The sequence below is a fragment of the Amia ocellicauda genome, chromosome 17 (assembly GCF_036373705.1).
Source record: "Amia ocellicauda isolate fAmiCal2 chromosome 17, fAmiCal2.hap1, whole genome shotgun sequence".
Taxonomy (NCBI): domain Eukaryota; kingdom Metazoa; phylum Chordata; class Actinopteri; order Amiiformes; family Amiidae; genus Amia; species Amia ocellicauda.
This window is the reverse complement of record NC_089866.1, coordinates 21,323,465-21,344,522: the sequence shown is the minus strand read 5'-3', so window position 1 is coordinate 21,344,522 and position 21,058 is coordinate 21,323,465. Positions and strand designations below refer to the sequence as shown.

Here is a 21,058-nt window from a genome sequence, read left to right as displayed (position 1 = left end):
CTTTTTCCTATTTGTAGTGGAGATGAGTGGTACCCGGTGGGGTCTTCTGCTGTTGTAGCCCATCCGCCTCAAGGTTGTACGTGTTGTGGCTTCACAAATGCTTTGCTGCCTACCTCGGTTGTAACGAGTGGTTATTTCAGTCAAAGTTGCTCTTCTATCAGCTTGAATCAGTCGGCCCATTCTCCTCTGACCTCTAGCGTCAACAAGGCATTTTCGCCCACAGGACTGCCGCATACTGGATGTTTTTCCCTTTTCACACCATTCTTTGTAAACCCTAGAAATGGTTGTGCGTGAAAATCCCAGTAACTGAGCAGATTGTGAAATACTCAGACCGGCCCGTCTGGCACCAACAACCATGCCACGATCAAAATTGCTTAAATCACCTTTCTTTCCCATTCAGACATTCAGTTTGGAGTTCAGGAGATTGTCTTGACCAGGACCACACCCCTAAATGCATTGAAGCAACTGCCATGTGATTGGTTGGTTAGATAATTGCATTAATGAGAAATTGAACAGGTGTTCCTAATAATCCTTTAGGTGAGTGTATACATATATATATTATACTCTAGCTTCAAATTTACTAAGATACAATTATTTAAAACTGACCTATACATTTATCAAATTTCAGTAATTTCCAAATCCAAATGCTTAATTAAAAAACCAAAACCAAAAATGATTTTAAAAATACTTAACAATGAACAACAAAACCTACATTATCAATAGAAATTAATAGAGAAAGGATTTGATCTCTCTGGGTTTACTGTCCAGCACGGGAATTGTATATTTTGTCATTTTATTCACAAAGGCTTACTCTTCCCCAGATGTATATATTCTCTTTAGTTCATGCCTCCTTGCCATTGGGGCTGGATCCTGATGTGCATGTTTTAACCTACATGCCAAACAAAAGCAGCCATAGTGACATGTTATACAAGAAAGTGAGAAAGAAAGCTTTATTTATTTATAGGATCGCAGTTCTGTGGGTTTAAATGGTTGTTCTGTTTGATTTATAAACTAAATGAAGGTCGTGTCATCATCCGGACACGGGTGGCGCTGTCCTCACACTCGGCAGCCCGATATCGTGAGAGCGAGATTTTCATCTCATTTCAAGATGGCGCCGTCCAGGGACAGCAACGCGAGGCCGGACACCTCCAAACAAGACTCGGGCAAAAAGTCGTTTAAGAAAGACATAAAGAGCAAAGCAGAGCAGGTTCTTGGGAACAGAAAACATGCGAACGACGTCTTTGATATTTTGGAGTATCTACAGGTAAGGGATTCACTTTGTACGCGTTTTGCTGTACTTCACCCCTGATCTTAACTGCCTTCTTATTGAATTGAATCGGTGAATTTTTGAAAAGATAAAAGTCACAAACACCTGTTAAGGGCTGCATTTCTTTTATGTATCCCAGGTAAAGTAGCACCGAAACTTGGTGATCGAGGTAGCTTTCCTATAATGCAGACTCCTGAAAACACTCACAATTAAACACGTGTCGGACGATGATCACAACAACAACAACAATAATAATAATACTAATACGATGTCGTCTTTTTTTTCCCCCTAACAGTGTTTCGTGCAGATTTGATATCAGAAAGTGATTGTTTTATTTCCACAGGCAGATAAAGAGGAAGCCGTTGTGTGCGCCGTCAATGCTTGTAATAAAATGTTCTGCGCCTTGTTAGAAAGAGGTGACCTGTTCATCGGGCCGCTGCCGAAGGAAGATCGGATACTTACAGGTAAAACATCAGTTCTCCTGCTTTGTGGATGTGCACGAATTAATGGTGTAGATTGTCCCTTAAGATTAAAGAGGATAACACTTTAGGAAGACCAACTGAGCTCATTATTAATCTCTGAAAGTAAATAGCTTTTACTGAAAAAAACCACTCTTATGAATAAATCCCCAGTTGGTCTGTCTGTCAGTCTGTGGTATGCAGTGGGATTCCCCACTTAATGATCCCACGTCTTGGCAGACAATTACAGCGCAGAGGACAAGTACAAGATGTGGATGAGGCATCGCTACGCCAGCTGTGTGCAACAAACGCTGGATCTCATCGCCCATGAGGCCTTCCAGGTCAAAGTGAGTAGTCCCTGTGGTCTGATAAAAGATGAGAGAGAGAGAGGCCCTTAATGGGGGGGGTAACCAAGACTGATTGTGACTGTCATCCCGGGTCTTCAGGAAAGTGCTCTCTGTGCCCTGATGGCGTTTGTGGAGATGGAAGGGAGGTTTCCTCTGGTGGTAGTGGACTGGGACGAGCACTACAACTTCCCTCGGGAGCTTTTAAAGGTAAGTGCTGCCCCCCGACCCTTTAACTGAGAGGTTGGGTGAAGCTGCTGTTGGTTAGTAAACCTTTTCTTTATCCTCCGAGTTGGTAAGAGATTCTTTATTTTGTTTCATAATGTTGATGTAAAGATGCCTCCGGAAAGTGAAACTAGGTTCATGAATCGGACCTGCAAGTTCTTGACTATGAGATGAGGCTAAACGATGCTAGTTTAAGATCTGCGTCGGTGGATTGCCATTTTTGCAGCTGTCGCCTTCTCTCCTGAATCCCTCCCTCTCTCTCTCCGATTCCACGTTTTCCAGTCTGTGGTGGAGAAGCTCTTATCCGTGGACGAGGACATGTCTCTCCTGATCTCCAGGTTTCAGGAGTTCCTGGACTTTGAGGATGTGCGGTTCTATGTGATGGGATTCATCATCGATAATGTGGCTAAAGTCATGGATAGAAAAAAAGAGGTAAACATCCAGTCAAGTAACGGTCAGTTATTGGACTGAGATTAACCTGAACTATTTCTAGTGTGCGTCCAAAGCTGAAACAGGTCGTTCCGTACAATTCGTCAGTCTGCTAGACTGCTGGGTGGAATGAAGAATGCATATTAATGAAGTGCATTCTTCTTTGTTGCAGGCTGTGTTACCAGTGTATCAGAATAATGTTTTCACCCTGCTGTCGAATATCAGCGTCCCTAGTCAAGAGGCAGATTTGACCAATTTCATGGTAAAGCAGGAAGGTGAGTCCGTCCAGTCGTAGTAGATCATTCTGCATTCAGTTAATGATCTCCAATGGTGACTAGTCAGTGTATAAGTATTTCCCAGATTTAGTAAATATGAGTTACAAATAAATTCTTCTAATAAATCTCATAGTAATTTAACTACATATTGTTGTTCTTGCCCTTGCAGCTAAACACGAAGACTGGAAAGCAGCTAAACTGAAAGTAAGTGGGAAACAGATTTTCCTTCCATGAAGTTCAGAGTTCAGACAGTTCAGGGCCTGACTTCCTTTTGTCTGCTTTCTTACCTTCCAGGAGCACAGGCGTGTATTTGATCGTGTGTGGCTCGGCTTTCTAAAATACAAGGTAAACCTTCGAAGATTCAATATTATTCCACATCTCTTGTGGGCTTGAAATCAATTTGACTGGTGTTTCACACAATCGTTTCATGCCAGGTTCAGATTCACCGCTCTCTGCACTGTTTCCTTTGCAGTTGCCGAGCAACATGTATAAGAAGGTCCTGGTCATTTTCCACGACTCCATTCTGCCACACATGAGCAAGCCCACCCTGATGATTGATTTTCTCACAGCGGCCTACGACATCGGTAGGGATGTTCAAACAGACTTGCACGTAGACCTTCATTAAACTCGCTTATGGGCTTGATACATGAATACAGACTGGCTTCTAACTTGATGCACTCTCTCTCTATCTATCTATCTGCACAGTGTCGCTTTTGTCATCAATGTTTTCAACCGATTTAAAATAAGGAGACTGTTCCTGTCTTTAGGCTTCCATAGGACAAACCAGTCTTTCTCTGACTAGCCTATTCACATGTAGTCAATATTTTATTTATAATTCTTACTATTAAATTCCATTTTTGTATTTTGTAGGCGGAGCAATTAGCCTTTTGGCTTTGAATGGCCTGTTTGTCCTCATTCACCAGCACAATCTGTAAGTATTGCTCAGTTCAGCTCTGTGTTTCCAGCCTTTGTTCCCATCAGCGGAGAACTGGCTGATAAGTGATGTAATTTTCCCCAGGAGTTGACATAGGAAATCGTTAACACACGTGTGCAAGTGCACAAATGATGGACAGAAAACAGACGTTCTTATTGGAATACTCGTGATAACTTGTTCTCTTGCTCATAATAGTGGTTTTGGGGAAAAAAAGACCCTTTACTTATTTAATATGTAATTTATTAATAAAGGAGTTGACTTCCTGGCATTGACGTCTGTGTGTTTGCATTGTTTCAGAGACTACCCGGATTTCTACAAGAAACTGTACAATCTGTTGGAGCCCTCCATATTTCACGTCAAGTACAGGGCCCGTTTCTTCCATCTGGCCGATCTCTTCCTGTCCTCTAGGTGAGGCGATTTACAGACCTGCTGTATCGCATCACTGCTCTGCCTTCAACAGTGTAATTTGAGCACTATATGGAAAATATGGTGAATCTGTACCAAAAACACAAGATATAAAATGTATATTTGTCTACATAGTAGGCTACACATCATTATTTTTTGATTTATTTTTACACATGTGAGACCGTGGATTGTAGTGATTCGCACTCATTGATCGTTTGTTGCGGTGTCCCCCTCTGCACCCCTCAGCCATCTCCCCGTCTATCTGGTTGCGGCCTTTGCCAAACGGTTGTCCCGGCTGGCTCTGACGGCTCCCCCGCCCGCCCTGCGCATGCTCATCCCCTTCATCTGCAACCTGATTCGCCGGCACCCCAGCTGTCGTGTCCTCATCCACCGGCCCAGTGCCGCTGACGGTAGGACTCCTGTCTCTGGATTGGTCTCTCTTGCTATGGGCCTTGAATGAATAGTGAACAGTCCAGCACTGAGAACTTGACTGACTTCACTTTCTCCTCATACCTTATCCATTCTTCCCATCCTGCCCTGCTTTCCCCTATGGGGCTCTCTCTGCCCATGGATTGTTTTCTTATTCTTTAAAAAGTGAATTATCAGGGTTCTGAAAATTTAAAGTTTCATATTCAGTCATATTCAATCCGCTTTTTTAAAGCATTTGAAATGCCAACCATGTTTTAGACATCGTTCTAAAGATTTCTGTGAATTATGCAACTGGGAGAAAATGGAAATAATCTTTCAAAGGTGCTGTTTGTTTGTTCTCCAGTGCCTCGTGAAGACCCCTACATCATGGAAGAGGAGGACCCAGCGCAGTGCCACGCTCTGGAGAGCAGCCTGTGGGAGCTGCAGGTGGGTGGCCGTGGTTAGAACCAAGAACAGAAGTCACCATGGCTCCTTCAGCTCTGTAGCGCCACCTGTCCATTAATCTCCCTCTCCCCGTCCCCCTCCTTGAGCAGGCCCTGCAGAAACACTACCACCCAGATGTCGCGAAAGCTGCCTCTTCGATCAACAAGACATTGCCCGAGCAGGAGGACAATATCAGTGACCTGCTGGAGGTCTCCACATATGAGGTAATGGTGTGTTTCTCTTTGTTATACAGAATTAATGAAGTTCTCATTTTATGCTGTTCCATCAAAACCAATTCCTAGGCTGCCCTACCTATGCCTCATTGGTTTTTAAACTATTATTCTTTCATTAATTCTCACTTTTGACATACTCTCCGCACTGCACGAACGTATCTCCCTGTTTTTCAGTGGGGACTTACTGTCTGTGCCATTAGTGACCCATGACATGTGTTTTCAGATGTTTGAAAAGGAGTTGAAGAGCAAGTGGCAGTCTGTGCCTCTGGAGTTTGAGCCGGCCAAGGGGCTGCTGGGAAGACCTGGAGAGATCTTGGGCCAGCACTTTGCATTAGAATAGACAGTATTGTTTTGGAGCCTGCGATTTGGAACAATATCGTTCTGTTTTAGTTTTTTGTTTTTTTGTATAAAAGCAATACATTCAATGCACGTGGTGAAGTTTTTCAACACATCATTCCAATAAAATCATGGTTACAAAATGTTGACCCAAAATGCTTTCACTTTTTATTTATTTAAACAAAATATGGAATTGCGGTTGTGAACAATGTCAATCTCTTTAATTACGTACAGATGTTATGGTCAGGCTTTTCAAGGTAAGAGAATACTTTGTGGCTTTATGTTTTTGTTTAGGGATTGTAGCTTCGGCATCTCGTTTGGAAAACAATAACCTGTAAAAAGGTTTTCTGTCACTTATTCTATGGCAATTCCATCATCTCGGACACATTATTTATTGATGCATTTACTTCCAAATTTTCTCTCTCTCTCTCTCTCTCCATAAAGTGAAATTCTGTTTGGGTTTGGCACAATTCCTGCTTCAGCGTTTTAGTCTGCCCAAATTCTGAAGTTTTTTCAGCTGCAGGAGCCAGGCCTGTGAGTGAGGGGTCTAAGGCTACAAAAGCCAGATGTTTATTCCCCATTTTCAGGAAGGCAAACTCAATATGGAGTTTTCTGCTTCATTTTTTAGATAAACCAGTTGCGTCTGAGAGCTCGCATCTCCACAGAGTTTTATAGATCTGTTTGGAGATGTCGGAGAAGGTATGAAAGCATAAGCAAAACAGTAAATTACGTGTCTTTTGTAAACAATTTCAGATGTTTTACCCTGTTTCGATGTCAGCGACCTGTCCTGAAGGTTTAGCTATCAAAGTGCTATAGCACATTTTAGGTGAGCAAGTTACACAATTACAAATTACTCAGATCCTTATCAAAGAGAATTTTTAAGTTGTTGCACCTTTTTTCCATCAAAACCTAAATTGACTTCAAAAAGTCTAAGTAATGTTTTCATCTTTAAAATGACACTACACCATAGTCACCAAATCCACATCTTTCCAGGGCAACATGCCTCGTGAATGTCTGCTGTTTATGAAATGTGAATTCATCTGTATTATGCTTAGAATGACATTCTTCTCCACGGCTGTAGCTTGCAATTACACTAAGAGGTGTTGTGTAAGGGATCTGAATTCAGGTTTCCTTCCAAAGCCTTTAGCAGGTTCTCAACCACATCAAAACATGATTGTGCAAAGCTCACTGCCACGCTTCTGAGGCCTGATCATATCTTTGCCTTTACAATTTGCATTTGTGTTGCTTATTTGAGAAAGTGCCTGGGAAGTAGCAGGCAGAAGTGTTAATGAGCTTTTTGCCCATCGTCAATGCTGAGGGTTGGGCATGGTGGGCATATTTTGACAGAAGTTGTAACCGCAGAGTCAAAGGCAGGCTAAACCACAACAACTACCACAAATATGAGAGGACTTTTAAATCAGAACAGAAGGATGTATGTTGTATCACTTATGCTAGATTGCCGTTTATAAATCATGAAAGCTGCACAGTCTAAAGGAATTAAAAATTTGCATTAAATGATGTGGGATTGATTTGTTGTTTTGGCGCTAACCTTCCCACAGCCTCCTTAAAGAAACTGCCAACACCTTATAAATATGATGGGGGTGTTAAGAAATACAGTTTACCTCAATTTGTCTACCACTAGAGTGTGCTGTGACCCTGGAAAGCTGTGCAGTGGTTATATATGATGGCACACTGAAGGGCTTTCTGATACAAAGCTTTGGAATAATTTTGTTTTATTTTATTTTAGTAGAAGACTTTTGAACTTTTTTATAATTTTATTTCTTCCCTGCTGACCACTTTGAAATCTCGACAAGATTGATTAATGGGTGGACCTTGCATTCTAGGACTATTTGATTGTGTGCTTTTTAGTAAATTTTTCCCACTGACACTCCAACCAGGGATGTTACTAAAGATGTGGTACAAGTTCAGACTCTCTCTGGTTGCAATTGGCTGCTTCAGATTGCCAGCATTCAAGCACAAAAGTGCTAATGATCGAATATGAGTCTCCGTAGTGAACGTGCTGCAATCTAATGTCAAAGCAAGGTTCTGTGTTTCAAAGGCTGATTCCTCTGAGGTCCAGGAACAGGACATGAGATTGATGTGAGTGCGTGGGATGTCCCTTCACAGGTTCAGTTGTGAGCATCTGTGGAGCAGGTTTGAAAAGTGTTGTTTTCAGACATTTGCATCTCTCTTCAATAGCAGTTCTTGTAAAGGAGACCCTGAGATGTTCTGAACCAGATCATTGGATCTGTTGTTGCTGCCCAAAATGTTTAAGGTTTATTAAAAAAATTATTTGTAAGCTGTAAATAGGTTAATTAGTCTTTATTTGAATTAAAATATTTTGTCAAGATGTGTGTGTCAGATTCTGATGTAAAAATGATGTCAGCAATGGTACTGAAGCCAGGGAAATCTTTCAATGAAGACACACAATCCAGAGGAGCCCAGAGTGAGGGGATATTGCCAGCAGAATTCAAACAAAGCAAACGCACTGAATGCAAAATCAATACATCGATGGCTGGGGGCCTGGGGCATGCTCAGAATAACAAACAGATCAAAACATGCTTCTTGGAACTCTAGCCAGAATACTTTCACAGATTTAAGTAGACAAGGTGACCACAAAATCCAAATCTCTAGATAGTACAGGAGTAGTATTGGTTATGGGGGAAAGAAATCAAGGCCCTTCCTTCCCCTTAAACAAACAAAAAAAAACCTCAGTCCCAGCATGCACATCACTGTTTCCTACTCAGCAGCCAATCACAACTGTGTCTAATTAGTGCCCCGAAACCAGGTGAACGCATGCTTACTGACATGGCTTTCCTCTCCGGTTTGCACCTCAATTGTTGTGGATTTGAACCTTGCCTTGTGGCAGGTGCAGTAACAGCTTTCAGATGCAATCCTAAATATCCCAACAACCCATAGGAGGACTGAGTGCACAGCGGGTAAGGCTCAGATGCTTGTGAGTAACACAGGTGTATTCAATTCTGCCTTAAGTCGAGTTGGCGAGTTTAGCGTCTTGATTACATGGTGCAAAATACAGAGCCATTCACCACACAGACGCTGTTGGCCAGTTTAGGTATAGGTGAATCAAAATCCAGTGCGTATTAGGGCTGTTTGCAAAGGTTGGTTCGGTCTCATGAACTTCCAAACTGCCGAAGGATCACATCGACTTCACATGGTTTTTGTCAATGAAGACCCCAAAAAGGGTACATGAAAGCAGTGCAAAAGAAAATTGTTATTAAAATCATTATCAAGGAGGAACAGCACTCTCCGGGACCATTTGACTAACCTAAGTTTAAATTAATATGCATTGTTTATTAGGCTTATGTATTATTATTATTATTATTATTATTATTATTATTATTATTATTACAACTGCGACCAGACTCACCTGCGAGGAGGAAAATCGATGATTTTGCAGATCGGACTTTGGAAATGAAGTCCAGCGACGCGCATCGGATGGAAACAGGCGACGTCAGGATCACCATCGAGGACGAGGTCACAGTCCGAGCTGAAATGGCTGAGAGGAAGAAGAAGTTCGTCATCCACCCGCACGGGTCATTCCGGAAAGGCTGGCTCATGCTGATGCTCCTGGCCACGGTGGTCAATGTGGTGATGACCCCGCTGGGCGTCAGCTTCTTCACGGACACAGTGCAGGAGAGCACGGCGTGGATCGTCTTCAATGTCATTGCCGACTGCATCTTCATCTTGGACCTGGCTTTGAGTTTCCGGACCGGCTACACCAACGAAGAGGACGTGGTAGTTCTGGATCTGAGGCTCATCCGCAATCGCTACCTTAAGTCGTGGTTCATCGTGGATCTGCTCGCAGTGATGCCCGTGGACTACTGCTTTCTGATCAGCAGAGCTGTGGGGGCCCTCGCACCTTCCGCAGCCGGATACAGCGGCGTGCGCATAGTGCGCATGATGAAGCTGATGCGGCTGTTCGCCTTGTTGCGCTTATTGCGCCTGTCTCGGCTGCTGCGCTACGCCCGCTACTGGGAGGAAACGCACGGCTGGGACGTCGGCGGGATCGACGTGGTCCTGCGCTCCGTCTTCGCCCTGCTGCTCATCTTCGTCATCTGCCACTGGAATGCCTGTTTCCAGTTCCTGGCGGCGGATCTGATGGGCTTCGAGAGCAACACCTGGGTGGCTCTGGACGGATGAATCGACCAGCCGATCAGCCGCCAGTACACGAAGGCGATGTTTCGGGCCCTGTGCCACATCATGACCCTGAATTATGGGTCGAGAGGGGTCCCGAAAGCGACCGCTGAGATCTGGTTGGTGATCGTGAGCATGCTGGTGGGCTCCGTTATGTACGCGCTGATCCTGGCGAAAATGATCGCGCTGTCCACAGAGTCCGGGACCAGCGAGCGGATGTTTGATCGGAAGCACAACGAGCTGAAGGAGTACCTGCGCCACCATCACCTGCCCAACCAGCTCCGCGGCCGCGTCCTGGAGCACCTGGAGAACACGCACCGCGGGAAGTGGTTCGACGAGGACGCGATCCTCAAGGATCTCTCGGAGCCGCTCCGACAGGCCGTCATCGCCCACAACTGCGAGACCCTGGTGTCCGGCGCGGCCTTCTTTCGAGACGCAGAGCCGCTCTTCCTCTCCGCGCTGCTGGCGGAGCTGCAGTCGGAGATGTATCACACGGGAGACGTGATCCAGCGGAAGGGCGCCGTCGGACAGTGCGCGTACTTCCTCCAGAGAGGGACAGTGCTGGTGGAGGCGGGCGGCGCGGTGCCACTGTGACAGCTGGGGGGCAGCTGAGCAGAGCCGGGCTGAGTGAACTGGGGGGGTAGAGAGCCGAGATCAGCACTGAGGGGCCACAACTGCCAGGGGGGCCCGGGGAGTTTTTAGGATTGGAGCAGAATACAAGAACGAACTACACACTTCATGGAAAAATACTGCAAAAATTAACCACCAAAAGAAAGTGACAAAATTAGGGAATTTGACTAGTGTAGGGTTACCATATTTGAACTTTCAAAAAATGGGACAATCCAAAAGGGGGGTCCTGGAGGTGTAAACAAGTGTTATGACCTCCAAAAAAAAAGGTATTTCAATGCCGAAAGGAGGAAAGAAGAAAAAACATTTTAATAATGTCTGTATTGTTTGCCGTTTACGACGATGAAGTGACCCTGACTTTCAAAAAATAAATAATAAAAATGCTTATTTGGCAAAATGTTTTTATTTCTCTGTGTTTGGTTCACTTTATGCATATTCTTTACAGCCTTCTTCAAAAAGAAAAACAATATTTACTGAAGTCTAATGTTCATGCATGTTTAGGTTTCAAATGTAGGACAACGGTTTTATGTATACAAATTGGGCCCAGTCACAAATGAACACAGTGGGTATGCAAATTGTTGATAATACATTTACTGATAAAATGAAACCTTTTTACAGCAGTTCAGAATAAGTGTTTATAAATAAAACAAGCTTTTCTGAAAGATGTCTACTACATTTTATTTTTTCGAACTTTCTCTGCCAACCTAACTTTGTTAAATCACATGTATAACATGGCAGTTTTATTAATAAAGGCTACACGTTTATCTAATGTTATGATTTTTTTTTTGTATCTTAGAACATTAGCTAAACGTTTACCCTTACTATTAATAAAATTGCCCTGTTATACATGTGATTTACATCAGAACTCAGTTGAAGTGCATGACATATTCATGTCGTGTTTATCTTGTGCTATTCATATTCATTCATGAGAAATCACACCATCTTATTACAATGTCACCATTTTTATTTTTATTTTAGTGTAAGGTGGACTTATTTTGCTAAAAATTGCACTCCAATTTCATTGAAGTATCAAATTAAGAATACATTAAGGTATGAGGTTTGTTTTTTTATTTTCCCCAATACACTTCCATTCTTGCTGATGTATGTAGTTGTTGATTGATTCTTCTTGCCTAATAATTTGGCTTCCAGCAAAAATGGGTTTGGAAGCACAGGAGTTTCAATTTCAGACTGCTCACCTCTTAAGGTGATGATTTGTTATGTTTTCTTCTCAAATTAAGTGCTGTCAGTCCTACTGCTATCACATCCTTTCACGCAAGGTCAAACTGGGATTTAGGAAATGCGCTGCTTTGGAGTCTTTCTGGTACCTTCTGTTTCAAAAGAGGGGATGGTGTAATTAAATCTGACATTTCCTGAGTGGGCTTGATTTGCATTAGGCAGCCTTAACCATCCAGGCAGCACTATTATTTTTTAGTAGGAAAAGAAAAATTGATGGACATGTCAGACAGCTAATCATTTGGGAGAGCGACTTAAAGGAAAAAGTCCAGTTTATAAAGGATGCTGTTTTATCACTGTAATTTCTGATGAATAAGAGCGCAACCCTGCTGGCAATAAGTATGTTGAAATGTCTTTGTGACTTGTTATGCAATGGATTAATATATTGTGAGGTGAATGAGTTAAGCAAATAAAATGTTACTGTTAGCTTGTACATTTGGTTTCAGCTCCACAGAGAGGAAACGCTGATAGTGATTTCACTCTTGCTCTGGATGATTGTCTTTGGTAGGAATTCTACTTGGCTGAGCACTATGCGGTTCCTTCGGTGCTTCTGAACATTCCCAAGCCGTAACACTGATCTGGTATCACATTCCAGCATTACAGAGGTTGGCGTCAGCCTCCAAAGGGATTACCCATCAACACTGACACTATTCTGCAGCTGTTCGGCCTTTGAGCAGAGAGACTTATTGTTTTGCGCCAAGTGTAATCTTTTCTTGTTTTTTTGGGTGGGTCCCCCAGTAGGAACAATGTATCAAGATCTATTTCCTACTTTTCCTGTGTTTTGCAGTCTCTCTAAATATGAGATTGAGTTTAATTAGAGCGCTGGCACAATGAAGGATGAGTCGTTCTGAGTGAGATTCCTTGCGTTCTTCTCGCTCTGGAAACACCCCGAGGATCGAGGTGCTGATTGATATTCCACAATCGGTGGAAGTGCAGTGGCAGGGAAGAAAATGGATGAATGGGGCTGTTCTACCCTCTTGGTTTTGATGAACTCCGTGCTGAGTGTCAAAGAATTCACTGTCAGGCTGCATGTATACAGATTGTGATCCTGATTAGATTATATATAAGCTGATCCTTTCTACCTTCACTGATGAGAAATTGATTTCTATCTGTCCGGCAAAGGGTACCCAGTCTCATCTTGAGTACTTTATGAGAGGTGCAGTTAGGAGTCTTGACACTGGTTTATCTGTTTTTCCCAGTTACTGAATTGACGTGAGCATAGGTAATTGGACTTCTCTCCAGTTGTACAGGCAGTAGAACAACGTGTCACCTGCAGTTTCACCAAGGCCTTGTATTGTAGCAGTAAAGAGTAAATGGTAGAATTTAAATTTTATTTTCGAAGGGTTTTTAGCCTAACAATTGATATATATATATATATATATATATATATATATATATATATATATATATATATATATATATATATTGTATTTTTTTTTTATTTATTTTTTTAATGCATGGGTAGGAAGGGAAGAGAACAAAATGACACTGTCAGTTTCTGGAGCCCTCAGCAGCCTCTAGTTACTGTGTGGGTGATATCTGACATTTTACAACTAAAAGAGCGTTTGACTCAAATGCACACTTGGCACATCCCTAGGCTAAATATCTCATTGCCACCCCTGACAGGGTTTCTTCTCCTGTTCTGTCAATGCTTGATGGGAACACAGTTTGCAGTAAAATAAAATGGTTGTCTCTGGGTTTCTTGACATTTCATTATGAGAGGGAGCAAAATATTTTGCTGCTCTTCGGGTTATATGAAGCAGGGCTTGAAGATTTCACATTGAGTCGCGCAACTGGGTGACTGAACGATAAAAGTCGTACCTTGAGAACTATCCACAGCCTTATAATATCCAAACATCTCCATCATGGCTCAGAGCGGGAGTCTAGCCTTTTGAAAACCTTGCTTCAGTTTTTCTGTGTATTTGTATTAGCATTCACTGTGTGTCTCCCTTGAAGCCTGCTAAACCAAATACCTCAAGTCATTTTCTAGGAAACAAAGACAGATGCATTATTAAACGAGTCTGAGGTTCAGATTGTATTTCCAGGAAGTGTTGACAAAGCTCTGGGTTTTAGCATTTTAACTGCTTTGAAATGGCAGTTTTATAATGTGGATCTCTCAAAAGGAATTGTGGCATTACATCGTTGAAGCATCCTTTTTCATCTGTACTGCTTGGTTTGATCTTTCCTTTCAGTTCTTCTTTTGAAAGGCAGGGAATAAAGAATTCCGCCCCTGTAAGGTGATCATAAGATTGGTGCTGTACATTGTAAATACCGAGAGAAGATGTGCATGAATTATTAAAACATGAAAAAGACCTTGGTTCGATTATAATAATCATCAATGCTGCAAATCCTCCTTTGTACTTAACACAGCTTCTTAGACATTTTTAGCATTATTTTTGTATTGTCAGTGAACAGCAATCAGTCAGTGTAATGTTTTATTTATTCCGATTTGGATATGTATATTTTTGAGGAGGTAGTTCTGTAAAACAGTAGATACAAGGCAAACCCTTCCAATAAACCAAAGCACAGCCGGCAAGATGTAAGGTTTCTTCTTCTGCTTCTTCCAGACAGCAGCTTTGAATAAAATATTTACTATGTCTGGAGGCATTTCAAATACATTAAATGAAGATGTGTCAAAAAAAAGGAAAGGGAAGTGGAGATGTATCCACTTTCAGGTGATTATTTCCCACTATTCAAGTGTCTCCACTGGAGGAATGCTGGAAGCTGAGTGGGAAATAAAAAGCAGCTGGAAATGAGAGCTGAAATGTAATCACAAATCCACTTGGTGCGTTGATAAAGCAAAGACGTTTTTATTTGCCTAGTCTCAAGTGTCAGGCAATTGCAAGGGGTGGGGGCAGAATAGGGGAAATACTGTGTGTGTCCATTTAATGCTCCTCCATTTCATCTCCAAGGTTGCTCAGTTTATTTGTATTGACTTTAAACGATAAACATGTAGCACTTATTTCTGTTTTGTTTCTTTTTTGCAATGTAGAGAGAAGCTTGGCATATCAGGTCATGAATACAAATAAGTAAATGAACAAGTGAATAGATCTGTTTGAATACTATGACATTTTCAGTGGTATGATGGTGTGACTTTGACACGTTTTTATTTGCAGTATACTGTAGCTACAGAGAAGCTAAGCATTCATTAATAATCTATTAATGTTCCTCACAAGAGGATTTATATGTTTTTTATTTTATTTCTCACACAGCTATTTTTAGGCCTGGAGCCCTCACATTTACTAAACAGATTTTAAACCTTTCTAAACAAATATTCATCCTCTCCTATTGAACTTACCTTCTTCAAATAATAGTGCCAATCTCCTTACGTCTCACAATTGCCGTTCAACCACAGTGACAGTGGGACAGAAATAAGACCAAACCCGAAACATGTAACCTCTACAATCTGGCTCCTGCTATTTAGTACCTTTTAATCCTCAGACTAATATTATTATCCTCAGACTAGGTGGTCTCTCTTGCAGCCCCTGGCCTTCAAGTGCCATACCGTCCAGAAGAACACACACACGAATAAGGGAATGAGGTTTTGTGTAAGTGCTAGTCTTCGAACTATCCTCGACAACTGGATTGATGCACAAAGAGCTCAACATTTTGCTATAATAGCCCTTCCCAATTACCTGACCTACAGTACATACTATAATTAATCTAACTCCCATCTCATGAGCATCATTCAATTTAATAAAAACAACTATATTATGTTTTCCCCACACTATACATACATAATCTTGTTTAGTGCAAATTTTCCAGAGGCCTATATAAATAGCTTAACCTTACACTCGTCCGAGAGCTAAAAATATAGACATGGGAATATCCAGTCTCCTTTTGTGTACATAAAGATTTTATAATGATTATAATTCAGAGGCTGCTGTTAATTGCAGACCCTAACAGCATTCAGTGGGAGGCTTGTGTGTGTTTAAATCGGCAGCTGTGATGAATGAACTGTACAGTGTGGCAGCCCTTCGTGTCAGGATGGTGGCAGGCATTAAGACAGGCTGCCGCTCATCTTTAAAAGCTAATGAGTATTGAAAAGGTAGGCCTGTGTGTGTCGCCTGTAGCTGTGTGAGCAATGACTCCATCAGGGGAGCTCTGGGCTTTAATACACTCTCTGTGATGGATATCAACAGGGAAGTACCAGCATGTGTTCAAGTCATTCAACGGTTCTCTTTCCATTTCGGCTCTGTCGCGAAATGCACCTTCAATTGAAACAAACCAGGGCAGACTTAAAAGAAATGGTCAGTTTTGTCCACACGTTATTAATGCACTCGGCTGGCAATATACCGCCACTGCAAGCGCGAACTGCCATTCCACAGCACATAAGAGCACATTATAGCACTGCTGCATCGAGGGAAGCGGAGGCTGCTGATTTGCCAGGAGCCAATTTGCATTTTAATATCATGCCATTATAAGTTTCTAATATGGTGCAGGCATTATTCTTAATTTTGTCTCACTGTGGAATTACACTGATATTGATTTGCACACACAAGAACAACATACAAATTTGGAGTCCCCAAATGAGAATCTGACAATAAATTTGCCACTTTAAGTGAAGGAATAATCTATTTAATAATGCATTGGGTGATTTGAAAATGCATTACTCTTTCCCGTTGTGTTTCTGCGTGGTATTTGGCTGGAAAGGCCTATGGCGGTTGTCTGGCTCGCTGAAAAATGGAGTGACGTGACCGCATGCATGTGGGAAATGATGTCACAATGTGTGACCCAATCATGCAGGCAATTGCTCTAACTTATCCATTCAATCAATAGGACGTTTAATTAGAGTGAACATATTTCCATGACGACCATTACATGTCACGCTGGGATTTCTTTTTTATATGTCTTTGGAAACGGTGCTATTCAAACAACTCTGCTGTCATGCATTTTAAACGCATTAAACTCCGTTGTTGCACGCATGGCACTAACAAAATACTGCTGCTTAGTGTTTTTTGTAGTTTTGATATTAACTGCAAGCCAAATGTAAAAAGTGTCTCCTGTCATTTGAACGAAAATGCACTTTCTAATCTCTTTGTTTCGATGATGTTCCCTGCAATATGAATTATGACAAAGGGATGTTGGGTACTGGAACCCCACTGAGTCACCCATCATCCATTACAGAACAGTCCCCACAGAGAAAATCTGTACAAGTGCTGAAGGAAAGTGCTAAATCTATACACCGCAAAGGGGGTTTGGGATGTTATATAAATAGCTGTATCTTGATTATCCTTGCAACTTAATGTCTCCGTGCTAAAGGACAGTTGAGTTATATGGAGATAAGATCTGCCCTCTTTCCACATGTGACTGGGATCTGCTGTCTTGCATTTTTTTCCCCAGTAGTGTGTGTGTGTGTGTGTGTGTGTGTGGAAATAGGAAAGAGGGCCTTACAAGTTGATGTCATTGGCTCTCTTTTTGCAGCCAGCTCGGGACAGGTCTATTATCCTAACTGATGACACTCAGTCTCTGTGTAATTCCCTGGGCTCAGAAGGGGAGCCGGAGCCGTCATGCTCCACTTCACTTAATACGCTGATCCGGAATGTCACCCGGTGCTTTGAAAGATTTCTCTAAGATCTTTTTCTTTTTTCTCTTTCTATCCTCCGGTCCTACTCGGAGCTATCTAGGACTCCCCCCTCCCCATATGGACTGGTAGTCTGCATTTATTACACCTGTTAGCGCCGGGAGAGAGAGAAACGCAGTGTCGTTTTTCATTTTCTCAGTGGTGTTGACCTTGCCTGGTGGCTTCAGCATCTTTTATCCACGGGAAGTCTGTGCAGCCAGCTCCACTATTATATTATCACCCCAGATGAATGTGTACAGCCATTTTTTTACCTTCCCTAGACATAATGCATCCGATAGAAAATCAAGTAATAACCGCCCAGTGGGCACCGTGGACTTTTAATTTCCTCTCTCGAATGTCTCCTGTTATCTGTTGTTCCAGAATACATATTTTATTCTTTAAAGAAATGTAATCCTAGCCACCTGACCTGAATTGCACTATAGAGAGTGTTTTCTTGCTAGGACATTTGCATTAGGTTTCGTTTATTTGTTAGATTGTTTTTGTTTACCACTACGGGTTCTTTTTTATTTTGTAAATGTTACAATATATATCAACACACACAGTCCCGCAAAGTGCTGAATTACAGCCTGAGGTGCCATACAGACCAAAATAGACATCAAGGGGTAGAACTGCACTGCCTACATTTGTCCTGTATAAAGGTCAGTGTTTATTCCTTGACATTTGATTTTGCCACATATCTAAAGGTTAAGAGGTCTCTATATTAAGATGCACGAGACAGCAATATACAAGTTTTCCCAGTAGTGCCCGCTAAACTTGGTCTCCAGTCGGACTAAATGATAAAGTGTAGGCCTATATATACTTTTTCATTTTTTAACTTTGACGTTTCCTGTCAGAAGTAACTGTCAACTATACTGTAGTTAAACAGTTCTACCTGAAGTGCTACACAGTTGTTCAGAGGTTGCTGGTGTAGTAGGTATGTTTGAAAGCTTGAACTCTACTGTGTATGAACTCAAGTCTCTGACGTACATTGATTTGTACTCCATTAAAGATAAATATTTGCCAGCACTTTCTCAGGGGCACACAAACTCTGTCCCTCAGTGAATGGAATGCTACAACTTTTTCCCCTCTGCATTTAAACAAGCTGCTGTCATCCCACTGCTCAAGAAACCAACCGTTGATGCCAGCTCTCCTCAGAACTACCGCCCTGTCTCCCTACTCCCCTTCCTCTCCAAGACTTTCGAGCGGGCGGTCCACCGTCAGCTCTCTGACTTTCTGTCCCAACACTCACTCCTTGATCCTCTGCAATCCGGTTTCCGCACAGCTCACTCCACTGAGACGGCTCTCCTGGCAGTCACTGACTCCCTCAGCTGTGCTCGGGTGGCCTCCCTCTCCTCAGTCCTCATCCTCCTTGACCTCTCCGCAGCATTTGACACCGTTGATCACTTCATCCTCCTCTCCTGCCTCGCTGACCTTGGAATCTCTGGGACTGCTCTCACCTGTTTCTCCTCCTACCTCAGCGACCGGACCTATCAAGAGAAATGGCGAGACTCTTCATCCACCCCCCAACCTCTACTCACAGGCGTTCCCCAAGGCTCCGTCCTGGGCCCGCTCCTGTTCTCTCTCTACACTCGCTCCCTGGGCCCCCTCATCGCTTCCCATGGTTTCTCCTACCACTTCTACGCTGATGATGCCCAGATCTTCCTGTCTTTTCCCTCTTCTGACCCTCTCATCCCCTCTCGCACCTCTTCCTGCTTGTCTGCTATTTCCGCCTGGATGCACTCACACCACCTCAAGCTCAACCTCTCCAAATCAGATCTCTTGTTTTTCCCCCACTCTTCCTCACCTTCTGCTGATCTCTCCATCTCGATCCCCTTGGAATCCACCACACTCTCTCCTTCTTCTTCCGCTAAAAATCTAGGAGTCACCCTCGATCCTGCACTCTCCTACACCCAGCACATCACCACGCTGACACGCACCTGCAGATTCTTCCTGAGCAACATACAACGAATCCGTCCCTTCCTCACCGACTACTCGACTCAGCTGCTCGTCCAGTCCCTGGTCCTCTCCTGCCTGGACTACTGCAATTCCCTCCTGGCCGGCCTGCCTGCATCTACTACCCGCCGCTCCAGCTCATCCAGAACTCTGCGGCTCGTCTGATATTCTCTCTGCCCGATTCACATGCTTCTCCACTGCTCCGCTACCTCCACTCCCGTTTCCCGGCTCCCGATACCGGCACGCATTCAGTTCAAGACTTTGACCCTCACCTATCGCTGTCTCGACCACACTGCACCAAGCTACCTTCAGACACTCGTCTCTCCATACATCCCCTCCAGACCACTGCACTCCTCCAGTGCCAAAAGACTAACTCTGCCTCCTCTCCACTCTCCTTCCTCCAGAGCCGCTCCTTCTCATCCCTGAACCCTAAATGGTGGAACGACCTGCCCACCGAAGTCAAAACAGCAGAGTCCTTGACCTCATTCCGGCGCTTACTCAAGACGCATCTTTTCCGACAGTACTTGTAATATTAGTCCTCTATCCCTGCTAGATAGCACTTCACAGTTTTATTATGCTTCTTGCATTCTTGATTGTTTTCCTCCTTGCTCCCTTTCCCGTAGCCCTTGACTGTGACCCTACATCTTGACAGCACTTAGCTTTCACCGTCCAGGATGTAGGAAGTCTCATACTGTACTTGTGTAAATTGTAAATTGGAATTTGTAAAATGTATTATTTTGAATTGCTGTTTTAGCTAAATTGAATTTGTAATGATTGATGCCTTGTACTTCACTGTATTTTTGCACTTTTTTTGCACTTATGTTGTAAGTCGCCCTGGATAAGGGCGTCTTATAATAAATAAAAAATAATAATAATAAATAACTTTTTGTTCCACCCCGAGTTCCTCACTGCTTCATTTTAAACAAATTTTTCACAGTTTCCCAGGTCTTTCCAGGACTGAACTTTGCATAACCTTGTAATGGGTGTCTCCACAGAGTATATCCATGTTGGCACTTGAGAGAGACTTGTTTTTCATGATGGATGAACCTCATATAGTGGTATATACCTTTTCGTAGGTAATATGGACAGAAGCTATGAATACACAAGACAGTTTCTTATTTTTCAAGTGAAGAAACATTACTTCCTTATATTATTATTAATGCCATTGCCTTTCCATGGGAAATAAGTCCCTTTTGGCACAGAATACAGTCGAAGTCCACACTCTTCATTTGAAACAGTCACTTGGCAATTGAACATTAAAAACATTAAGTTAAATATTGTGTAGTGTCGAAGCTTTGCTGGTTATGCCAGCAAAGCTTCTGATGTCTTCTTCCCATCTTTTTGTGGTCGTCATCTTGGTCATTTTTCATTTCTCTCTCTCTCTATCTACATATATATATATATATACGTTCTGAAATAACATTTAAATGAGTCCCTTATATTTCTCAAATGAAGGGTGTGAGCCCTCAGCCACAGCTGTATTGACAACATAAACAAAGCAAGTTCATTATATTGACAAATCCCCCCCCCCCAGATCTGTTTGACGACTATTCCCACATGGTCGTGTGCGATGATGACCCTGGATGCTGACTAATTGTGGTTTATCGTACATTAGGGGGAGACATCAGGAAATCCATAACTTGCAGGAACACTTTACAGCCGGGCTATCACAGGTTTCTCTCGTCAGCATAATTTAAAAATAAACCCTGCTGGATGTGAAAGTGCTGCAGTGCTGTATACTCTGCTGCAAGCGAGCTCCACACCACTTG

The 21,058-nt window shown here is 42.7% G+C and overlaps 1 protein-coding gene across 1 annotated transcript; it reads left to right on the top strand.

Moving 5' to 3' along the window:
* Positions 1-1,087: 1,087 nt before the first annotated feature.
* noc4l (nucleolar complex associated 4 homolog) lies at positions 1,088-5,914 on the top strand. The gene is made up of 15 exons (XM_066689543.1): positions 1,088-1,264; positions 1,611-1,731; positions 1,966-2,072; positions 2,172-2,279; positions 2,577-2,726; positions 2,896-2,998; positions 3,168-3,202; positions 3,293-3,343; positions 3,471-3,582; positions 3,869-3,929; positions 4,230-4,340; positions 4,584-4,747; positions 5,110-5,192; positions 5,300-5,413; positions 5,646-5,914. The coding sequence occupies exons 1-15, from the start codon at positions 1,109-1,111 to the stop codon at positions 5,760-5,762; spliced, it is 1,593 nt and encodes a 530-aa protein (XP_066545640.1). The 5' UTR covers positions 1,088-1,108; the 3' UTR covers positions 5,763-5,914.
* The last annotated feature ends 15,144 nt before the right edge of the window (positions 5,915-21,058 follow it).